A 21866-nucleotide genomic window follows, 5' to 3' on the forward strand; every position below is an offset into this window, starting at 1 on the left:
CCAAACCCAGAAGCACTATGACTCAAGAAGTGACAAAAAGGTCAGAAGTAGTCATGATGGCCATTTATAAGCCAAGTCTGAGAGAGTAAAAAATATGTACATGAGGGAGATAGATGGCATAGAGAGAACAAAACAGGTGCACAGAGGTGACATGAGGGAGACTAGGAGATGCATGAAAGCCAAATCCTCCAATTTTAAAGTGGTCCCAATTCCAGTGCCTTAGTGCCTGACAATACTGATTTTGTTCCTTGGCTTTTATTTTTTTAAGCCAACTTGGGTAGAATTGTGTTCCTTGCACCCTAATATAAATCTGTGCTCCTTAAGCCCTAACTAAAATATAATTCAAGCCTAAAAAATGCTAAGTATAATTTGGCAGGAATCTGGCATGCCAAGGTTGGAACAATGTCACGTCTTGGAAGGTTCCTTCTAACTATTTCTATAAAAAAGATGAAGATAAAAATGAAGTAACTTACTTTATGAAATTATTCCAAATTAGTTAAAAATATAAATATCTTAAAAAGTAACTTTAGAGTGGTTAGTCTGCAGAATCCATCCTTCTAAAAATAATTAAGTTTAGGGCCGGCTGTTTGGGAAAAAAAAAGAACTGCAGAGAAAAAATCTATAGTAGAAACTCAGTGCTTCCAATCTTTCAACCATAGTGAAAAAACCTGAAGCAATGCTTTTCTCATGAGAAATATATTAATATAGCACACCACATGAAAATAGTTCAGGAGATGGATGGTGGTGATAGTAGACATTATTAATGTATTTAATACAAGTGAACTGTACACTTAAAAATGGTAAAGATGAAAAAAAATGGTAAAAATGGTAAATTTTGTTATGTGCGTAGTAAAAAAAAATTAGAGAAAATAATATAGCACACCATTGCCTAACCTACCAGACTACTTTTATACATCCTGCAAAGTAATTTTGGCTATTAGCAGAAATATGAATGTATAGTCCCCTTCCATCCCCAAATACCTTGAATATCTTGTCCTAAAACTTGCACATAGTTCTGATCTTTTAAGACTTCTTGTTCATCCTCCTCCAAATCATATTCTGGCTTCTTTATTATTTTTTTTGTGTTAACCAAAAGTTGAGGTCGTTCCTTTTTTAATTTAGTTCCTATAAGAATATCCAAAGAATTAGAACATGGCAAAAAAAAAGGAATTAGAAAATAGCAGGTATAAATTCTTTCTAAATATTACATTTAAATAAGTAAAGAAATTATACTACTTATATTGTCACTACTTAAAAGATGTAAAAAAAATCGTGTTTTCTCTTTGATTTATGTACAGACCACTCTTCCACAGTTTACACAACTAAGTTAAAAAAAAAACAAACAACCTTGAAAGTGTATTTTTTGGTGGGGTCAAAATAACTACAAATTTTAATTACAATGGGTAGTTATTTACCACTACTATTGAGCATTTCATTTTAGATGAGGCTTTATTATTTTTAATTTTCAATAAAGTTTGAATGGAGTCAACTAAAATTTAGTTTTTATTTACAGTCTTACTAGATCAACTATTTTGTGCCATATGTTCAAAATAGGTTAAACTATTTTAAAAAGTGAAACAATCTATAACCATTATAAAGGTAATCTCTTCAATTGTAGAATTGCTCAGTACCTCCTTCTCTATCAAGAATGTGATTAAGAACATCATCATCTCCCACAAACTGAACCTCCAGCATCTTGTCTTCTTTTAATTCCAGTTTATTCATCATTGCCAACCTAAACAAAAGCAATAAAACACTCAAAAGTAATGAAAAATTCATGTCAACAGCCAAATAAATTAAACATTCACATAATAAATACAGGTATTTGTATATTTTAAAAAGTCTTTTAAGTATGAAAAATATATTATACATTATTGTATTAACATTACATTTTTGATAATAGATAACAATTCTTTATCTGAAAAATAAGAGAAAGAGGTGTCTGAGATTTGGAAAAAGCCAAATCCATTCAAGGCAACTAAAATGTAATAACAAGAAAACAATTCTGTCCATAAAGAAAGCTCTAATCAATCCACAAAATAACGACATTACCATAAAAAGAATGGTTAATACATTAGAGTTTAGAAAAGGAGCACCCGAACAAAGAATAATGGTTTGGTGGATTTTAATATCTGCTCACTAGAAAGATACAGACAATTCATAGAAGTCTGTGTAAATGGTCACTGGTGTACAAAGCCTGGATCACAAAATCCTCAAGCAACTCCCTTTACTATTATTGCATGCTTACCAAACAACTTTACAAATGTGAATAAGGATTTTTAGGTATCTTGGTAACTAAATAGTAAGTATAAATATTTCCAATACTTTATAATCAGTTCTTCACTGAACAAACTTGAGTTTGGCAGGCAAAAGCTTAATCAACTCTGGCTACTCTAACAAAATTTAGCTTTGGAACTTATAATACTAATAGCCTGAAATTAATTAATGATGATTCCAACTGGCTGCCAGCTAATCAGTTTACCCCCAAAATGATTTTTTTTCTCTTATAAATCCTATTTTTGCCTTTTCTCCTGATAAAAGGTACTATGTCCCTCATGAGTCAGTTATTTCCATGCAGTTGACTTCCTAAGTGTTGTCAAGTTTTCTTTTGTAACTAGCACACTTAAATGACTTGTCTTAGTTTTCATTTACCTTTAAAGGTACTGTACATTCTGCAGCTGGAAAATTCAGGTAAAATCACCTGTAACTGGAAAAAGAACTCAGCATCAGCTAATGGGAAAATGAAAGCAACCAAAGTAGTTCAAGAATTTTAACAAAGATAGATAAATCTGGTTCTTACAAAGCCAAGGCACAGTAAAGTACAAAACAACTATTATCATTTTGGCCAGGAAACCTTAGAGACAGAGATCCAGATTATGGGGGCAGGTGGGTAGAGAAAGGCGGCCAAAATTTGAGCACTTACTATGTGGTAGATACAGTTTTGAATATTCTGTATGTATTCTCATTTAATCTTCACAACAATTCTATTAGGTTTATATTTTGTGGATAAAGATAATATTTCATCTATAATTTATATGATCAGTTTCAGTAGAACATATCCTTTTGGGCCATCTTCTAGTCATACTGCTTATTATGAAAATTAAGTTGTAGTAGAGGAAAAGTTTAATGTACCTACATGACATTTGTGTAAAATAAACTTACAATTTCTTTACATCTGTATAAAATTTTCTGGGGAGGCTGTTTGTCAGGCAATGTTTTAGTCACTTTTATGTACATCAGATTATTAAATCCTCAGATTCTGAGGCAGTTAAAAATTTATATGCAAATTCCCCCTATTTATAGATGAGTAAACTGAGTTAAATATTAAATTACCCAAATTCACACAATTAGAAAATGTGTTAGGGCTGAAACCTCAGTTGAACTACAAAGTCTCTGATCATTCTATTACACCAAACACTCTGCCATTAAATATCCCAAACGTTGGAAACTATTCATAATATGTTTAATTATTTTCCCACACAGCAATTCAAATATCCAAAGACCTCTGTAGTTCTCTAGGTTTCCAGTTCATCAGATTAAACATCACTAGTTCTACCAAGCATACTTTTAAGAACATTGCCAGATTCCGTATAATCTACATTATTTTAAATTATATACTGCTTTGTTCTACAAAGGTTTGAAGCAGTGACAATAAGCAAATGTAACAAAATGAATGATAAACTATTAATACTAATAGAGAGTCTGGATCAGGGAAAATCTAAAGAAAAGCAGAAAATAAAATCCTAGAAAGAATTTTGGCTGTAAGCTTCCTGGCAATCAAAGTGAAAAAGAAGTAAAAGATCAGTTACATAATTCTCATCGGCAAAAGTTTAGTAGTTCCTTGCAGGGGTAGATTTTCAAGGAAAATTTAAAAACAAATATTCTAGACAACTGAATACTGTCCTAGGCAATTTTCCTATGATACTTTACATAAGAAGTGCCCAGACAGAGGCAGTCTAACTTGCTCTTGTTTGTAGCCGAATGCATTTATGTGTAATTTCCTTTTCTAGATTTTAAGACATCAATTATATAGCACAGAATCACCAAAGTGAAGAAATTTCTACAAAAGACCTTGAAAGAAGATTTTTCTTCCTTTTTCTCCAAGTATTTCTTTAAAAAGCACTACCCAACAATCACATATAATGCAAATATTTAGTGACCATTTACTCACCAAGGCACTGTCTTGGGTGCTCTATTTTTTTTGGTGGGGGGGGTGCTTTACTTTTAAGAAGACTCCTTTCAAGGAGTTCACAAAACAATACAGCAGCACCAAATGAGTGCTAAGAGCAGCGAACTCTCCTTTGAGAGCAAATACAGATTTACCGCAAATTTTAAAAACAATTCTTTTAAGAAAAGGTTAAGTATAGGGTAGTAGTTAAGCACCAATTTTAATATCAGATAAACCTGGATTCTGATCTTAACTACACATTTATAACCCTGTGACTCTGGACAAAGTTGTGACGATTAAATGAAATCATATGCTTGGCATGTGAAAATGCTAATTAAATGTTCCCTAACGTGGCTATTTTTACTTTAAACTTCAACTTAACCATTCAGATCTCTTGTACATCTCTATATCCCATCTAACATCTAATAGAAAAAGTACTGAATAAACGATGAATGAATTATGTCCATTTACCATGAAGTGCCATAACACAAAGTTGTGCAGGGCCATGCTACCTTTCTTCAGATTGAAGTTTAAATAGGGGGAAGGTGTGATGGTGCTATTAGGATTTCAATTGCAAAACAATTTATCAATATCCTTTTAAGTCAAAAAGATCTACCAAAAGAGCCTGGTTTATCGACACTTTATAATCAAGCGTTGTCCCAGGGTAACTGTTCAGTTAGCAGGATTCATTTAGTGCTTCCAGGCTGGGATGACATTAAAGGGTTTCGCCCCAGTGGTAGTTTTGGGAAAAGATCTCTTCCTCCTCAACTCTCATTGTACCTGCTCCTCTCCCAGGACACTTTACTTCGTTCGTTACGGATTTCTGCGTATCTCTCTTTACAATCCCAAGGTTCCTTATGCAAGGAAACAGATATGTTGGTAACAGGCGTCCCTTGTACAGAGGCCTATCACTGCTGGACAGACAGACGGTCTGTCCAGAGAGAGCCTCTCACCCGAGCAAGCCTCTGACGGACTTCGGCCTGGTCCTCGAGCCTCTGACCAGTTAGTTGGCCGTGCCCTCCAGCCGGGGGTCCTCCGGGTCGCGGAGCTGCGGGCAGCCTGAGGGAAAAGAGGGAGGTGCAGCGGTCCTGCCCTGAGAGCCAAGAAGCCCGGGAACACGCGCGCCCCAGCTCGGCCGCCCGGCTGCGCGCACCTGGACTCACCTCCCAAGCTCGAGCTAGGCAGGAGAGGCAGGCAGGCTGCCTGGGCGAACCACCACGCACCGCTAGGTCACGGCTAGTCGCGGCTCTGGCCACCTCGCGCCTGCCGGACGCCACTCTGTTGAATAGTCGCGGCAGGGAAGGCGGCTTGGGCCCCAGGGGTAAGGCCAAATTTTTGTAAGCGGTACTGGAGCAGGGTGGCAGGGTGGCAGGGTGGCAAACTCGCAGGCTCGCAGGGTCGAGCAGGAAAACCCCGGAGGCCGGGGGATGGGAGGCTGCTGCACACCGAATCTCCCGCCCTGCGCAGGGGGCGGAGCCCCGGAAACCCAATAGGAAGCTGTGTCAGCCGAGAGTGATGGCTCTGCTGGCCAGCCTGCGCCGGCCTCCGGCCTCGTTCACCAAGAAACCTGAGGAAACTAAACCCTAGGCGTTGGGTTCGGGGCCTTGCCTTTCCTCTTTCCGTTTCCGGGGAAGGGTGAAGGAAGTGTTGGTTAGATCCTAGGAAGTTTGCGGAGGTGTACAGTGCTCAGCTGTCTCTCTGTCTTGAGGTAGTCTTAAAAGTGTTTACTGGTTTCTCTAGATACCTTCTTCTGAGGAAAAAGATAATGGGAATGAATTCGCATTCTCTTTTTATTTATTTTAAACTTCACATCATTTGGTATGAAAGGTAGGATCCTGTGTATCTCAAAGGTGTGGGTATGGAGGAGGGGAGACCTCTCTGTAGAGAAGATATTAGGGTCTGGACACTGAGTATGGAGATAGGATCAGACTGCTAATGGATTGAAGAGACAGGGAAGACAGAATGATCAGACATAGAAAGATAATGAAGACGCAATACTGCTGGGATACAGTATTACCCACTAACAGAATACAGTTTCAGTTGGATTCACTCATTCATTCACAACAAAACTACAGAGTCCCCTTTGAGGAATAGAGTGAAGAAATAAAATGAAGTCCCTGTAGTCTTGCTGTTAAATTACCAAAATCAGGTAGGTTGATGTATGAAGAAATGATTCTAGTTTTATCTAGCCTGGGTACTCAAACTTTTGAACTTTCCAGTATTGTGTCAATGCCTGGATATACACCAAACCTCCAGATAACCCTCTGATTACTCCCTGAAGGACTAAGGAAAGAAAGTTCCCATATTTAGACCACATCCATTACTCAGCCCACCAGTCACCTGCAGGGATCTCCAACCTCTGGGCCTGTTAGGAACTGGGCCACACAGCAGGAGGTGAGCAGCAGGTGAGCAAGGGAAGCTTCATCTGTATTTGCAGCCACTCCCCAGCACTGGCATCACCACCTCAGCCCCACCTCAGATCATTAGACATTAGATTCTCATAGGAGCACCGGTCCCTGGTGCCAAAAAGGTTGGGGACCTCTGATCTAGAGGATTACTATCTTGGACCAATGTAGAGGCTAAGAATGCAGGACTGATTCTTTTCAACGATGTACTCTTTACTAAAAGAACTCTTAGCTTTTCTTTCTGGTTTGGAACATTCTCCATATTGCCTAGTTGTGTTTCCAATTTGCAAACCTGAAAACCCCTGAATAAATCTATCATTTATTTCTGTCCAAAGCCACCACCAGACTCATTGAAAGTTCATTTGACACTCTGGATAAAGGAGGTAAGAGCGAGAGCAGAAGGAAGGAAAAGATGGAGTTACACCATTTTGGAAATTTAGGAAATCCAATTGGGAAACTGAAATGATGGTAGCCTGGATACCTTAATATTCTATTTTGGTCGGCAGAATTTAAGAAAACAAAAGAGAAAGGTAATTTTCTCTACATTAGAAATAATTTGAGGGGTGAGTAGAGAGAAGGGGAAAGAACATAACCAACAGTTAACAATGAAGTGCTTTAAGAGTTCTTAAAAATTTGAAAATCTAACAATATTAAGGATATTCAACTAGTATGTTATGTTTCTGTGATGTAAACTCTTCCGTCTCTCCCACAGACCTTCACAGTCTTCTACAGACTTAGAGGCCTTGATGTGAGTAGTGAGTTGATTTTTTTTAAATGATATATGTATGGAAAATAGATGCTTAGTTTCTCTTTTAGATTGATATTAGTGTGGACAAAAGGGGTTCTGTAATAAATCTGACACGTCTAGTGACCAAAAGTAACCTCGCAGCATGATCTGATCATAAATTCCTAACTGGGCAGGTCATGATAGGTAGTCACACCCTGGCCTATAACTTCTTTAATAAAAGGTTTTTAAGCAAGCCCTATCCATTTTTCTTGTGCATCAAGGTTAACACACCTTTGAAATGCCAGCAGTAATCCTTTTTTCCACACCCCTCAAAAGCTTAACCACCCTTAAGGGAGCACAAAATCTTAAATATCCTGTAATCCAGTCCCCACCTTGCTTTCTCCCACTTTCATGCAATCTTCCTTACCTTCCTTCCTTAATTCTAAATGTATAAAATAAACTGCAGAGCATTTGAGATCTTATTTCCCAACAATTGTCATTAGTTTGGCTAAAATATACTCAAACTCCTATAAAAATTCCCCCCATGTTTGGATATTTCTTATGTAGACTAAGATAGATAAAAACAGAGCCATACCATTCATTTAGGGATGGCAGGAAGTTGAAACTAGAGGCAACTGTAAATGGCAGCAAGAAGGTCCCCAAATGAAAAAGCCAATTAACCTGTCAATCTACATCAAAACCTACTAACTGACAAGCCCTGGCCCTAGAGGCAGAGCTCCAACCAATTTTAGCGTCACTAAACTTTTGAATAAAGAGTCAACTCTGAAAGAGACAAAACAAATAGACAAGGAGCAAACATACTATATAGAACCAAGAAAATTTATTCCAAACTGTAATTTTTTAAATCTCATATTTCATATCTACAAAACAAGGAATAAAACAGGACTATAAGGTGAAATGAGTTATCAAATTTAGATTTTTTTTAATTTTATAAGAATTTTAATAACATTTAATAGTATTCAAACTATTGTTTTTCTTCAGTATATATTTGAAATGGAACGAACTATAATTTGTGATGGGATTATATTACAAAAATATCAGTAACTTTCCCCGTTGACCTTTTATGATATATTTAAAATAAAAATTATAAAACAATCACAAGAAACTCCCAAGTATTTCAGTATTTTAAGTACACTGATACTTTTGAATTTGTCACAGATTTAGATTTTTAAAGGAAAAAATAATTCTTAATTTTTAAACAGCAGACTGCAATATCAAGATATTAGCTGCATATTTTCTTCACCAATGATCTCATCTGTCAGCACAATTAAGAAAATCAGAATATCTTTATATTTCTTTCTCAAGATGACTGAATTAAAAAATTAAAATATTTTTTCAAGTTTACTTTTTATATTCAAAGTTTTTACCCAAACCATATTTTATATGATCAAATCAAGAATATCAGTTTATATATTCCAAACTGAAATATAATCTAAATAGCCATATAGATATCAGTGAGAGATCTAGATTGAATTACTAGGACCAAGTTGGTAGGTCTTATGGACGAGATATTTGCATTGGTTCTGTGGACAAAAAAGGGGCTCTGTAATAAATCCAATCAAAAGTAACCTCAAAAGGTGATCTGATCATAGTGGATAGTCACTCTTCAGGCCTATAACATCCCTAGTCAAAGATTTATGCCTTAAGCAAGCCCTGTCCATTGTTTTCGTGCATCTAGGTTAACATACTTTTGTAATGCCTTTTTCAGACCCCTCGGAAGCATAACCACCCTCAAGAGAGCACATGATCTTAGCTATCCTATAATCCAGTTATAGAGATTTCCCAGCCTTTCTTTCTCCCACATTCATGTAATCTTCCTTGTGTTCCCTCAATTCCAAATGTATAAAAGAAACTGCAGTGTCATTCTGAGAAGCATTTTTCTCAGTATGTTGAGATTTTGTTTCCAGGTATGTCCTGTTTGGTTCAGATAAACTTACAAAAATTTTCTACATTTTGATGTTATGTTGACAATTCCTAAATTTGGGAAACTCAATTAACTTTTATCTTTATTGCCAGAATTATGAAAAGTTTTATACTGACATTATTGCTGCTTGAAAAATCCATTATTTTCTTCTGGTTTTCTTTTTTTTTTTTAACAGTTTATTTAATTAACTTTGAGCACCTATATGTACCAAGAACATAGTGCCCCAGTATGTCCCTTACCCTTATGGAACTTAAATTCCAGAAGTTGGTAGAATCAGATAATTTCAATACAATAAGGTAGTTATGTGCAAAGACAGAATTTACTGAGAACTACTAGGACAACTACCACTTAGCCTGGTGGGTGGGGTAAGGGGTGTCGGATAAGAGAGAAAAGGCCAATCTAGCTTCAGATGATAGGGCATGGGGGTGGAGAAGGGCTTTCAGGGAGAAAGTATGGTAATACAAACTAGGTGTGGTAGTATAAAGCAGTCTTGTGTTACTTCAACCTTATGTGCAAGCAAGAATGATAGGAGATGGGGTAGAAGAAGTAAGTCTTAGACCAAGGAACATAGAATTTATCTATGATGGAACCATGAATATTTATAACCGGGAGACTGATAGGTGTTTTATATCAATCACTAAGGAAGATAAATTTGAGAGGAGCAAGGGGTCTAATTAGGAGGCTATCGAAGCAATTTGGATATGATGATGAAGACATGAATTTCAGCTATAGTAGTAAAAGTGGGGAGAAAAGGATGGATTTAGGGGAAAAATAGACAAAGTCAGCAGGATTTGGAGACTGGATATAGAGGTAAAGGAGAGGAACGATCTAATTCTCAGGTTTCTGTTTGGTTGCCTGGGTATCAGAGTATGCTGTGAAAGAAAGATAACAGATAGAGGGAAAGGGTAGGAGAATTGAGTTTAGCTTGGGGCATCTTGACTTTCAAGTGCCTGAGGGATATCCAATTACCCAGTAGTTGGTTATGAGTTTGAAATTCATTAAAGAGGTCAAGACCTAGAGATAGAAATCCAGGCATCATCAGCATATAGATTAAAAGCAAAGGTGTAAAAATGAGAATTGCCCAGGGATGTTAAGTAAAATAAGAAATAAAGTAAGATACCTACATCCTCTGAGACAGGCGGCAAGTGGATGAGGATAGCTGTTGATATAGTTGTTTTTTGAAGTGGTAGGGGAGAACAGGAAATTAAGAATGTTCTAACATGATATTTTATGGAGGAAGTGAGTTGAGGCTGCTGAAAAAGTGATACTTAAAGTAATGAAGACTTGGGACAGAAACTGAAGGGCATGAAAAAGGAGGCAGGCCAACAAATACAAAGAACTTAAGGTTGGGGCCAATGAAATTGTATTGGTAGATATAGTATTCAGTGGCCAGATTGAGGGACTAGAAAGCAGATGTCAGCCTTGATAAGAATTAGTCTATATTAAAAAAATTTTGGAATGAATTAATATCTTTCTTATGTTGTCAGTTATATAGAAAGAAAGAAAGCTTAGATATAAATGCCAAGGATTATAATAGGGTTGAAGAAAGTTTTCAATGCTGATTGCAAATGAGAATTACCTGGGGAGCTTTTAAAACTACTGATGCCAGATCTCAATCCCAGAGAGTCTGATTATGGATTGGTCATCAGAATTAAAGAAAAAAATTCCCAGATGGTTTTAATGTGCAGCTAGGGTTGAGAACTACTGAGCTAGGGAGAATGAAAACTTGGCAATAAAAATTTTTGTCAGATATGAAATGACCTAGATGCTATGAATTAAAACACACTTGGTAAGGGTACAATAGATCTAGAATATCAGTAGTAGATGCCTCAGCAAATCATGTCTACTCGGAGATTTTCTTAAGATACTAATTTGATTTCAGTCATGCTCAAGAGAGAAAACGTGATTACTTCTATCTGAGCATCTAGGAATAAGAGATTATAGTAGCCAGAACCTACTTTATTTCCAGGATGTCCTTGTACCAGGGATGATGAGGCCCTCATAAAGCACACACAAATTAGTAGAGAAAGATTTGGCAGAGTAAGCCTTAAAAAATGTACACATAATAATTCAAATTCTGGGAAACTAGCTTTAGTATACAATCTTCAATACAGAAAATAACAGTACACATAAAGCTATGATTTATAAGTTGTTAAATTAAATGTCTAAAGATTTCTTAAAATCCTGTGATTATTTTGCTTTGAGGAAATAAATGATGGAAAGCCTATGTCAGGGAATTCCCTATTGAATAATTGAGAGAATGAAATCTTTTTGAGTAGTGTTTTTAGTTAAATTATATGATTCAGAACTTAAGGCTATACTGGGATGACCTGGCCATAAAAAAGTTTCATTCCTAATGTATATTAAACATTTTTCCCTAAGATAAAGTGCCAAAAGTGATTGGCCCATCAAGTGAGTTTTAGGAGAAGTCAGTCCCACCCTTTCTAATGTAACATCTTGAACTAAACAAGGGCTGTTTCTACAGATTATCTCTGTCATATTTGGATTATGGCCCAGGGATAGATGGTCTTTAAATGCCCTACACAGACTTTTCTACCCTCTCCTATGTAGTTTAAAATAACATTAGATCATAAAATATTTGCAAGCCAGTCCAACAAAATTCTAATTTCCTCCCAAACTACCTCACAGCTTTTTTCCCATGGTGGTTGGGAACAAAGACCTGTAAAATATTCTTGTTTTATATTTGGGAGCCTCTTCTGCTTTATTATGATCTAAACCAGCTTTGTTCCACTGAGGTTCCTCATATGAACCACAGAACTATTTTCTCTTTTCTCCCAAGAACATAATTAAGGATAGTACATAATGAAAACCACTGTATATATGTAGGAGAGAATTTATAACTATAAATGTCTAGGGTATTCAGACTTCATTTTTTCATGGAGTTAGTTTGCCTATTAGTAATCTAGCTCTACTGAGATTCAATCCCCTTTCCTTCCCATCCCCCACAGGGACCTTGGCCTTGGCATAGGGCAGGTATACTAATAATTGAGAGCAGTCAACAGTGTGTGAAGCAGTATCTTATAATAGTTAAGTGCACAAATCCATGAGCCTGAGTAAATTCAATCCCAGCTCTGTGAACCTGGACAGATGAACTTTATTTTTTTTATAAAAGGAGAGTAATAGTACTTATTGGACACTGTTGTATTAATTACTGAATTAATGCATTTTATTTAAAGTGTTTAGAATGGTGCCTGGCACATTTTTGTACCCCCAAAATGTTAACTGTTGTCTAATTCATGTGAGAAGAACCTTTGGACCATAAAATATTGTGACCTGGACCAGCATTGTATGTGTGTGGAGGGATAGAGCCTATACTATCTTTTTAATATTCATTACTTTATTCTAGTATATTAATGATTTTTCCTTTTGTACTTTATATTTTGTAAGGTTTTTCAAAAAGAGCAACTATTACATTTTTAATAAAAGGAAAAAAATTGAAACTGTCTACCGGTGAATGTCATTTTTCCTAATGCAGATCCACAGTCAAAGAGAATAAAACAAGCTTGGTGAGTTACTTTAATCCATTCTCTTCTGAAAATGCTAATCCATAACAGTGATTTTGGATGAAGTCATAATAAACAACATATAAAGAAACCCGATGTGCTTTGTATTGCTTTAATCTGAATAAAAGGGAGAAGAAAGCCTTGGTTCCTAAGTAAGGAATAATAGCCTTAATGAAAAAAGCACGAGAGAGATTTCTCTAGGAAGTGCATGAAAAGAGAAAGGAAACAGGCCTGGGGCTCAGAAGAGAAAGCTAAAGTATACTTTAGAAAACACAATGTAGGAAAGATGAAAAGTTTAATGATTGATTAGAGAAAACTGCTGGTAAGAGTGTGAACACACAGACACTTTCAAAATGTACTGCTGAGGTGAATGTAGGTAGTACTAAAATAATGACGAACTGCTCTTTATAAAGGACCGAGGAAAGAAAATTTCCTAACATCTCAGTACTAGAAACAGTTGTGCTTCATATGAGAAATTGATTTGTTTTAAGAATATCTGAAAATCACATAATTAATCTTACTTCTTTCTGCATTTAGCTGCTTTAAGGTTCAGAGATAAATCTGTTTATCAACAATAACATACAGAAACATATGGCACATATTTTATGTATTAATTTCACTCCTGCCTTCATGTTATATCTTATTTCATGGTGCTATAATTAGTTTTATATATTGCCTTAATTAATTTTGTAAACTGCCTTAATAGGGTGCCATGTAAATAAAAGGTTCAGACCTAAATAAAATAGCATGCTTTGAAAAAAATGCAATGAAGGGCCATTTGAAGGTATCAAATTTAGGTAAGATATCAAATTAACTCAGGGAAATCCAGTCAAAAGGCAAATAAAGTTGTATTTTTATACTGTACAAAAAGAACATTTACATTCTTACTGTAACTAGATACATCTAGGGAAAAATTACACATCTCTTAAGAAACACAATACATCTTAGATATGTTTCTGCATTGCAGACTGATAATGAATTTTATACATCTTTATTTACAATACCTTAAAATATTTTTTTCATCTCTGGCAGATATTTACAGGTCAACAGTGACTACATTTCACATTTCAACAATCAACAGCATTAACCAGTTCAGTAAGACAGTTAAGATAATGGCTTACATGCACCAATAAATATGATCTTAAATGTGTGTTTTTTTCTTCAGCTCTGAAAAAAAATGAAGGTTTTCACTAGTCTTAGGTTGAAAGGACATCAGTCAATAGATATCCTATTTTCTTCATGCCTATTCTATTTAAATTTTCACCAGCACTATTCTCTGAATACTTGGTAAGTTTATACCAAGATGTAGGTTGATGCTGGTTTAAAAAACAAAAAACGAACAGCTGATCTATACATTCCATATCCTTTTATAAAGCAAACATGTGTAAGTGGGATGTTTCCTGTTTAATTGTCCATTTTGACAGATATCAGACCACAAAATGTTAAAGTAGTAAAAACTCTTCAGAAATTATAGCTTAGGAGAGCCAAATTATTATGAGGAAAATAATGGGAAAATAATTTTTGCACCATAAATACTGTTTCACTTAACTACTTAAACTGAATGTAAAGCCAGCATTAATTTTTAGAATAAGAACTAAAAAGATTCATTGTAAAGTAGTTGATGAACTTATTACAAATATTTTAAAACACATGAGCATTGAGCATTCTCTCTTAATTCAGTTTGGATGATAACACCCACAAACCTACATTAGTAATTGTTAGAAAGCCAATCTTCTCTTTCTAAGATCAATACAGTCATTACTTTTTAACTACCACCTGATATGAAAAAAAATAATATATAGAGCCTGTTTTGAACATCAGTTAATAGTTATATTTCATTTTTCAAAAAAAATCATTAAATAAGTATTTTAGCTTTTCTTAACCCAATCATGTTTTTCTGAAAAGAAAAACACCCAGAGTGATCATGTACATAAATTATGTAAACAAACATACCATTTTAGCCTATATCATACTTATTAGCATTGCCATTGCCCATTTGAAAAGGTGCATTTCCATAACTTCCCCTTAAATTTTACATTTAAAAAATCACAAGATCATACAATATACCAATTTTAGGAACTTCCACACTTTTTTATTCAATACTGATGGACAGAACCCTTGAGTTAAGACATGAAAACGTGCCATAGCTATATTATTTGGACTTAACCTTTAACTGGTATTTTTGCTGGAAGTGTAAATGTGGCTATTTTACTGACATAAGAAAATTTCAAATGGAATCTTGTAGGTCCTGTATATCTATGTTCCAGATCAAAGAATATTTTAATATCTATTTCTCCCAAGGCTAGAAAACAATCCTTTATGTTAAAGGGGCTTCATTCCTTAACAGTAAGGTATTTTAAAAATTCTATTTGGTTGATACATTTTCTTTGGTAAATTTTGTAATCAATGAAGATGTAAAGAATTTCCTCTGATATAATTAACACTGAGCTGTTGAGATTCAAATACAGAAAACCAGATTGGTATCAATTCTGTAGTTTGGGGATGGATTGTAGAATTAAGTTCATTTCTCTTTGAAAATAAAATAATTGCATTATTAAACCTATTTCCAGATATACAATTATTAAAAAAAAGACCCATTTATAATGTAAGCTACACCTAATACTAATTTTATTGGTAAAATCTATATTAAACATAATAGTATAATAGCCGACATGTGAATGTGCCCTAATTTGTAAACATTTTCTCAAAATCAGAAGGAAAATATAGAACCTACATTTCTGTACTATGCTGCCAGTTATTTCACATCATTCCTAGCTTTCTGCTAACTTCTAACCTGAACTTTTGCTCTTGTATAAATTTCTCATGTGATCAATGGCTAAGACTACAAAAATACTGAAGAGATTACATTACCAAAATTTTGTGGTTTTATGGTCAAGTTTAGAAGGAATGTGCCTACACAAGCTGAGGAAGTTTGGGTGATGATGACTCCTCTAATTCTCGTGGCTTGGGGTCACCACACAAATTTGTGGCACCATCAAAAATCTAATATAGTTTAAGTTCACACTGGTTGACTCTGTGAATAGTATTTCCTATGTATGTTCAGTGCCAATATGATATACCCAATAGGTACGCAATGCAGGTAATACTAAAATTTATGTCTTACATTAATCAACATAACCACCCTGGCAATGGAAAATTGTACCAATCTAGTAACTCATTATGATTTATTAGCACTGTTAACAATTTCACACTGCACTCCATCTTATAATCTGGCATGTACGTTAATATTTAGAGTTTAAGTTAGCAATAATGTCTAGTTGGTTTTCAAACAACTTATTTCTAAAAAGCACTTTAAAATTAAAGTATTACAAATAAGTGTCTTAACCAACTTAGTGGTTTGAAACATGACAATAATCATTCAACTTGAAAGATAAAAAGTATCATGTTCAGACTGTTTAACATAGCCATAATAGAGAAAAATTGCTCTAAAATTCTTATATACTTTCCAACCACTGGCATGACCTATCAAACATTTTTAAACTGAAAAAGATATGTAACTGAAATACTGATTTAAAAAAATAAAACTTACTTTGTAATCCAAGATCATAAATGGAGAGATCCTCATTGCCAGTGTTTGTATAAATAGTGTACTACTCTCTAAAGACACATACTAATTTTTTTATTTACAAATGAACATGCAGAAAATTAAATGAGACAACTGACTGTCAACTAAAGTAGTCAAAAATGGACCCATACAAACCTCACAAAGTGAGGTAGGAAAAACACCCTACTTTATTAAAATATTCACAAATATAGTGCAAACAAAACAATCTGAAAGAAGTTATTCTCAGTATTCCAGTGTCTAATAAATAATTATAATTAATTTAAAGCTACTAAGTGGAATTTGAGAGTATAGGTTGGAAATACTGAGTTTATATAACTGAGTCTACCACATTTAGGACATTTCATATGGTATATACACATTAAATGACATGATGGTCACCATTCCATTATGAAATCACAAGCTTCATACAACAAACCTTTTCCAATCACATAAAGAAATGTTGCTTTATCTATCTGCTCTAAGCACAAGGAAGGTTCAATCTCTTTTGACATTAGAAATTAATGGAATCAAATTATTTAATATTTACTTTGCAATACTCCATTGTGCAATACAATTAACTTGCCACCTAGGTGACTAAAAGCTGGCTGATTCAAAAATTACTCTAAAATAGCTAGAAATACTGATCAAAGCCACTTCATTGGGTTTATTTTGCATTTAAATAAATCCCCAGCAATATAATCAACTATAAATGGCAGCGTAAAACTGTTATATGGCAGAAAATAGTAAGGCATAAATTAGAATAAGGAAAATGTATCTATCCTTACATCTGTGGTATAGATACCTACATTTCCAATACTTCCCTATCTATGTTTATTACTCTATATTTTTTCTAGATTTAGTACTTTTCTTATTATGCTGTATTCACCAACTACTAGAACTGTACAGAAACTGTAAAAATGGAGAGTGTTACATAACACACATACCATAGTATGAGTAAAGGGGGGCAGTGTGGTGCTATTATGCATTTGATGGGAGACAGGGGGTTTGATTCTGGCTCTGCTTCTTGGTTATGTGACCTTGATCACATCACAACCTTTTGAGCCTCAGTTTCCTGAGGATGGATATGGGGCAGGGGTGATAGGAGACTAGTAAGATTATCTCTAGAGTCTCTGCTAGCACAAAAAATTCTCACTCTATAATAAATAGGCACAGAAGAGTAATCAGGAGGGCAAGGGTCAGGATTTCAAATTACAAACATTTCCCTCCCAGCTTCTAAAATATTTTTATATTCAAAAATCTTACTTCTAAGTTAGCTTTTCACTTTACATTTTAGTTTGCTTTCTAGTAACATGATTTCAAATCAATGTAATTAGAGGAATTCCCAAAACCTTCAGATATTTATTTGTATTTCTTAACCCAACATGGTATAGATGGTATCAAATTATTTTATTATAGAAAACAAGTATTTTCTCCCTCACTAGCTTTTCCATAGATGAAAGGACTTTTTTTTAGATGGAAATTAGGAAGTATAAAACAAAAGGTTAAAAGATAAAGTATGAATATTGTTGGCATATATTTGTAACTGTTGTATCTGAAAACTGTTTTAAATGCCAATAAATAACACAAATGAATATAAAAAAAATCTCCAAAAATTTGATTTATGGTTAAACTAACTCATCCCATTTTAACTATATCTTGCACAAGAAATCTGTTCTAAAATCCTGAATGCAAAGTTTGAATTTAATGAAATGTTTCTTCATTGGGGCCAAATCACATCACTTAAAAGTATGAAACAGAAATATTACAGGGTCATTCAACATTAATGGGTTATATAGACATACAAAATACGTATACACACAGATAAATGAAATCCTCTAAGTTGAAAGTTTTCAACACCAACTTATCAGGTTTAACATAAGATTTCTAACAAACCAAAGGGGGATCTTATAATATTTATTACAGCTCTTGTTGTAATTTGGTATTATCTGGTATTTTTTGTGCTTTAACTAAAATCATGCTTGATTTAGATGGCAAGAAATACACAACTTGTTGAATTGAAAAACAATCCTTCAGCCTTTTAAATCAACTGAGCATTTCTGCCGTAAGTGACTGACCTCCAGCCATGGCTAAGACCTTCCTTACTCCTTGTTAAGTACCATGCTCTTTTCCTTTGATACCTGAAACTCTGCTCTCCTTAGTATGTTACAGATCTTTATACCTCATTTATTTTAGCTACTTTTTAATTCATTTATCTGGCATCTCATAGGTAAATTAGAGGTAAGGGATACCTAAAATGTCTTTGTGATATGTTTACACCACATGCATACACATACACACACATTAATAAATCTCTATCAACTTTTAGCTTTACCCTGGACTTTGGCAATGTTGCAGATACTAGTTCAGCTTCTAGTTTTCTATTTTAACATGAGCTGAAAAAATGTTACAGACCACCAACTTCAAACGAGTATTTCATTGTTCTTATAAAGATTATAAAAGAAAATCCCTTAAACAAACAAAAAAACCTCTTAAACAAACAAACCAAATTTAAAAAAGAAAGAGGGGGAGGGAGAAAGGGTGAGATTTAAAAGTATGAAAAAAACAAGAGGCATTTTTCTGGTTATTTTAATTATCAAAATATATTATAATTTTAATTGGAAGAGAGAAAATTTTAAGCTTTGTCAATTAGGAGAATACTTGCTTTCTATAAATTCAGTATATATATATTTTTCACAATAAAATAAAAATATCTAAAGAGACAAAGCACTAATAGCTCTGATGTATTTTGTGGAAGAATAACGCATAGCAGTTCAAGTCACAATATACTGATTTTCAAAAATCAATATATTCTCTTCTATTTTGACCAAGCATTAGAGATTGAAACCAGAAGAGGTCATGATGAAATCTTAACCAACCAAATCAGAACAAAAATTTTTTTTAACCAATAATGCATTTCTGTAGCACAGTTGCCAAATGCTACTTTACATACATTCAACATTCAGCTTACTGGCATGATTTCAAAGTTTTATAAAAATGAGAAACTTTTGTAGATATATGATTAGAAGGTACACAAAATGCATTAAACACAAAGGCAGTGTGTTCCTTGTAGGAGAAATCAAGTCAGTACCTCCTGGTAGAAATGTTCTATAAAAATGTGTCACATTGAAGTATCAGTGTTTTCAGCCAATTATCTGTCCCTGATATATTTCCTTGGAGTATATGATCTATCAGGACTTCAGGTTTCTTAATCCAAAATATCTGACTGAATTTAGGTACATCTAGAAAGCAGCTGAAAGAGTTTCTCCAATAGTCTGACATCACAGAAAGCAGGATGAGAAATCCCTTTCTTTACCTGAAGACGTACTTGTTCTACTTCAGTCATCATCAGCTCACAAAGGAAAAGAAAGAAAACCAATCAAAATTTCCCCTCACACAGACAATCCCACACAAGCTAAACAAAAACCACTCCCTCCCCCTACAAAACCCCAGCACCAAAGTGTCAGTCATTCCTGGGAAACAGAACATGCCCCTTGGATTCTCTGATTTGTTAGTTGTTCAAACTTGAAGGACAGAAATGACCTTATGTCCTTGTAGGGAGGAGGGAAGGCATGTTAATGACTACAGAGTCTTTGAGAAAGTGCATTATCAATTACACAATCAACTTAGAGTCCTGCCCTCAAATGGAGGTGGCCACAACTTGATTTAAATGCCTCAGTAATTGAACATTTGTGTCCTCAAGATAAAGGAGATGGGGGGTGGGGTGGGGAAGAGCCATGCTCATTTTAATGAAAAAGTGCAACAGTCTACCACCTTTCCCCTTGCTTTTCAAGAAAATGATTGCACAGACTCAGAGAAGTCCAAAGTCATAGCAGAATCTCTGAGGCACTCCTGGTTAAGAGAGAAAAAAGTATGACCAAGTAATCTTCATAGTTCTATAGATTATGAGAACAAACCCGTTTTTTTTTTTTTAAACAAAAGCCAAAGAATCATTTCATAGGGATCATATACACCATTTCCTCTAACATATCCTCAGTCTCACAGTGTTGAAATGGGACCGATCAGCCTACGATGGATTGCACATCACCCAAGGAGAAAGGAAAGCATGGAAAATGCAAACATTTTATACTGCTTCACAAACACATTTACAAGGAATAGGTGAAGAGAAGATATAGGAAGGAGGGGGAAAGAAAACCTTATTGCTCTTTCCATACAAAATACAGTATGAACATACCTAAACTAAATCAAATCTGATTACAATGACCAATATTTTCACAATGAGGGATGAAGTTTCTTCTTGAACAATGAAATGTTCAGTTAAAAAGTAAGCAGAAAGATGAGAGAGGATGTCAAAACTACACCTGGGATATTAGCTGCATATTGAAACTTGGGGATCGAGACTGCTTGGTTAAGGGAGCTCCTGGGCTGAGGAGCTCTTTACCATCTCCAGCTTGACCTAGTCGGTCTTCCTGTAGACTGATAGTTGAGTATCGATTAGCATTGTTAGCTGCTAAATTAGTAACTCCCTCAGTGCCAACCCCAATGCTGGTACTTGCTTGACTGCCATTTACATAGTCAAATGATTTACTTGAGGAAGCACTGGCTGTCCGGATTAGACTTAAACTATTGGTTTTTGGCACCACCTGGCCAGCAGGCAGACTCAGGTGTTTCTTCATTGGTGTCAGCTCAATTGAATCTACACTAAGATCAGTTGGTTGCTGTACATATTGCCTGCGAACTACTGAATCTCGAGGGCTCTCATTGGATTTGATGGCAGAGGCTGTTTCTTTATCCTTGACTGAACGCCCAGTTGCTACTTTCCTTAAGCTTCCCCTCTGAGAAGAGGAGGATGGTTTGGTCCCAATTGGCTGACTGCTGAGGGAAGCCCCTGATGAAAATCCTTCATCTGCATCATTCAGGTTTACCGACTCCTCTCCTCCATTTACACCCTCAGCACCTAAAAAACAAATCAGAAAGACTCAGCAATAGCTAAATTAAATAAGAAGTAGCTGTGAATAACAACTCTACTGACCTCTCTTGGGTAATGTTTGCTATAGGTTGACAATGGCCCTGCTATCAATACCTCCCCTTAATAATTTAGGGGAAGAAACCTTAATCTACTCAGAATTCTAGTATTTTATTTGTTTTGTTCATTTGGCTTTAATTAGTCCAAGCTTTTGTAAAACTATCCACAAATAAACTTAGTTTACTATCAATATTTAGGAACATAAAACTTCAGGTAAAATACAACATTTTGTCATCATAAATCTTTATAATGCACCTTTGTCAATTTGAAGTGACCACATCTAGCTATTAAAAGAATTTTTTTTCTCATATCTTCCTTAACCTACCATAAAATAGACCTCTTTCTAATTTCAGTTACCCAGAATAATGCCAAAAACATTCCTACAAACCAAACCCTTTTTAACTACAATAGAAAAAATGTACATTTATTCAACAGTTAACTGCTTCTAAATGGCTTTAAAACCTTTAACATGGGACTAGTAAATTTTCTAATTCTAAATTTAAAAATTTTACATTGCTTCAAGTATTTTCATATATGTATTTTGTCTT

General features: G+C 34.8%; 2 protein-coding genes across 13 annotated transcripts in view; both read right to left on the minus strand.

Annotated features, from left to right (window-relative positions):
* ORC2 (origin recognition complex subunit 2) overlaps positions 1-5608 on the minus strand; it is a 38097-nt gene extending 32489 nt beyond the window's left edge. The window contains exons 1-5 of one of the 6 annotated variants that reach the window (XM_039844365.1): positions 5332-5607; positions 5122-5227; positions 2653-2707; positions 1632-1735; positions 982-1125 (exon numbers count right to left, since the gene is read on the minus strand). In XM_039844365.1, coding sequence (XP_039700299.1) covers positions 982-1125; positions 1632-1728 — 241 coding nt within the window. In that variant the 5' untranslated portion in view covers positions 1729-1735; positions 2653-2707; positions 5122-5227; positions 5332-5607. Of the gene's footprint in view, positions 1-981; positions 1126-1631; positions 1736-2652; positions 2708-4948; positions 5093-5121; positions 5228-5321 lie in introns of those variants that run through there. The other 5 variants (XM_039844369.1, XM_039844364.1, XM_039844367.1 and 2 more) reach the window with 5 other exon arrangements.
* A 7985-nt stretch (positions 5609-13593) lies between these two features.
* Positions 13594-21866, minus strand: part of HYCC2 (hyccin PI4KA lipid kinase complex subunit 2) — a 64994-nt gene continuing 56721 nt past the window's right edge. For 4 of the 7 annotated variants that reach the window (XM_039844383.1, XM_039844379.1, XM_039844382.1 and 1 more), the window contains one exon: positions 20557-21249. In XM_039844383.1, coding sequence (XP_039700317.1) covers positions 20648-21249 — 602 coding nt within the window. In that variant the 3' untranslated portion in view covers positions 20557-20647. Of the gene's footprint in view, positions 21250-21866 lie in introns of all 7 variants that reach the window. The other 3 variants (XM_039844384.1, XM_039844385.1, XM_039844378.1) reach the window with 2 other exon arrangements.

This window comes from Pteropus medius, unplaced genomic scaffold (assembly GCF_902729225.1).
Source record: "Pteropus medius unplaced genomic scaffold, Ma_sr-lr_union100, whole genome shotgun sequence".
NCBI classification, from domain to species: Eukaryota; Metazoa; Chordata; class Mammalia; order Chiroptera; family Pteropodidae; genus Pteropus; species Pteropus medius.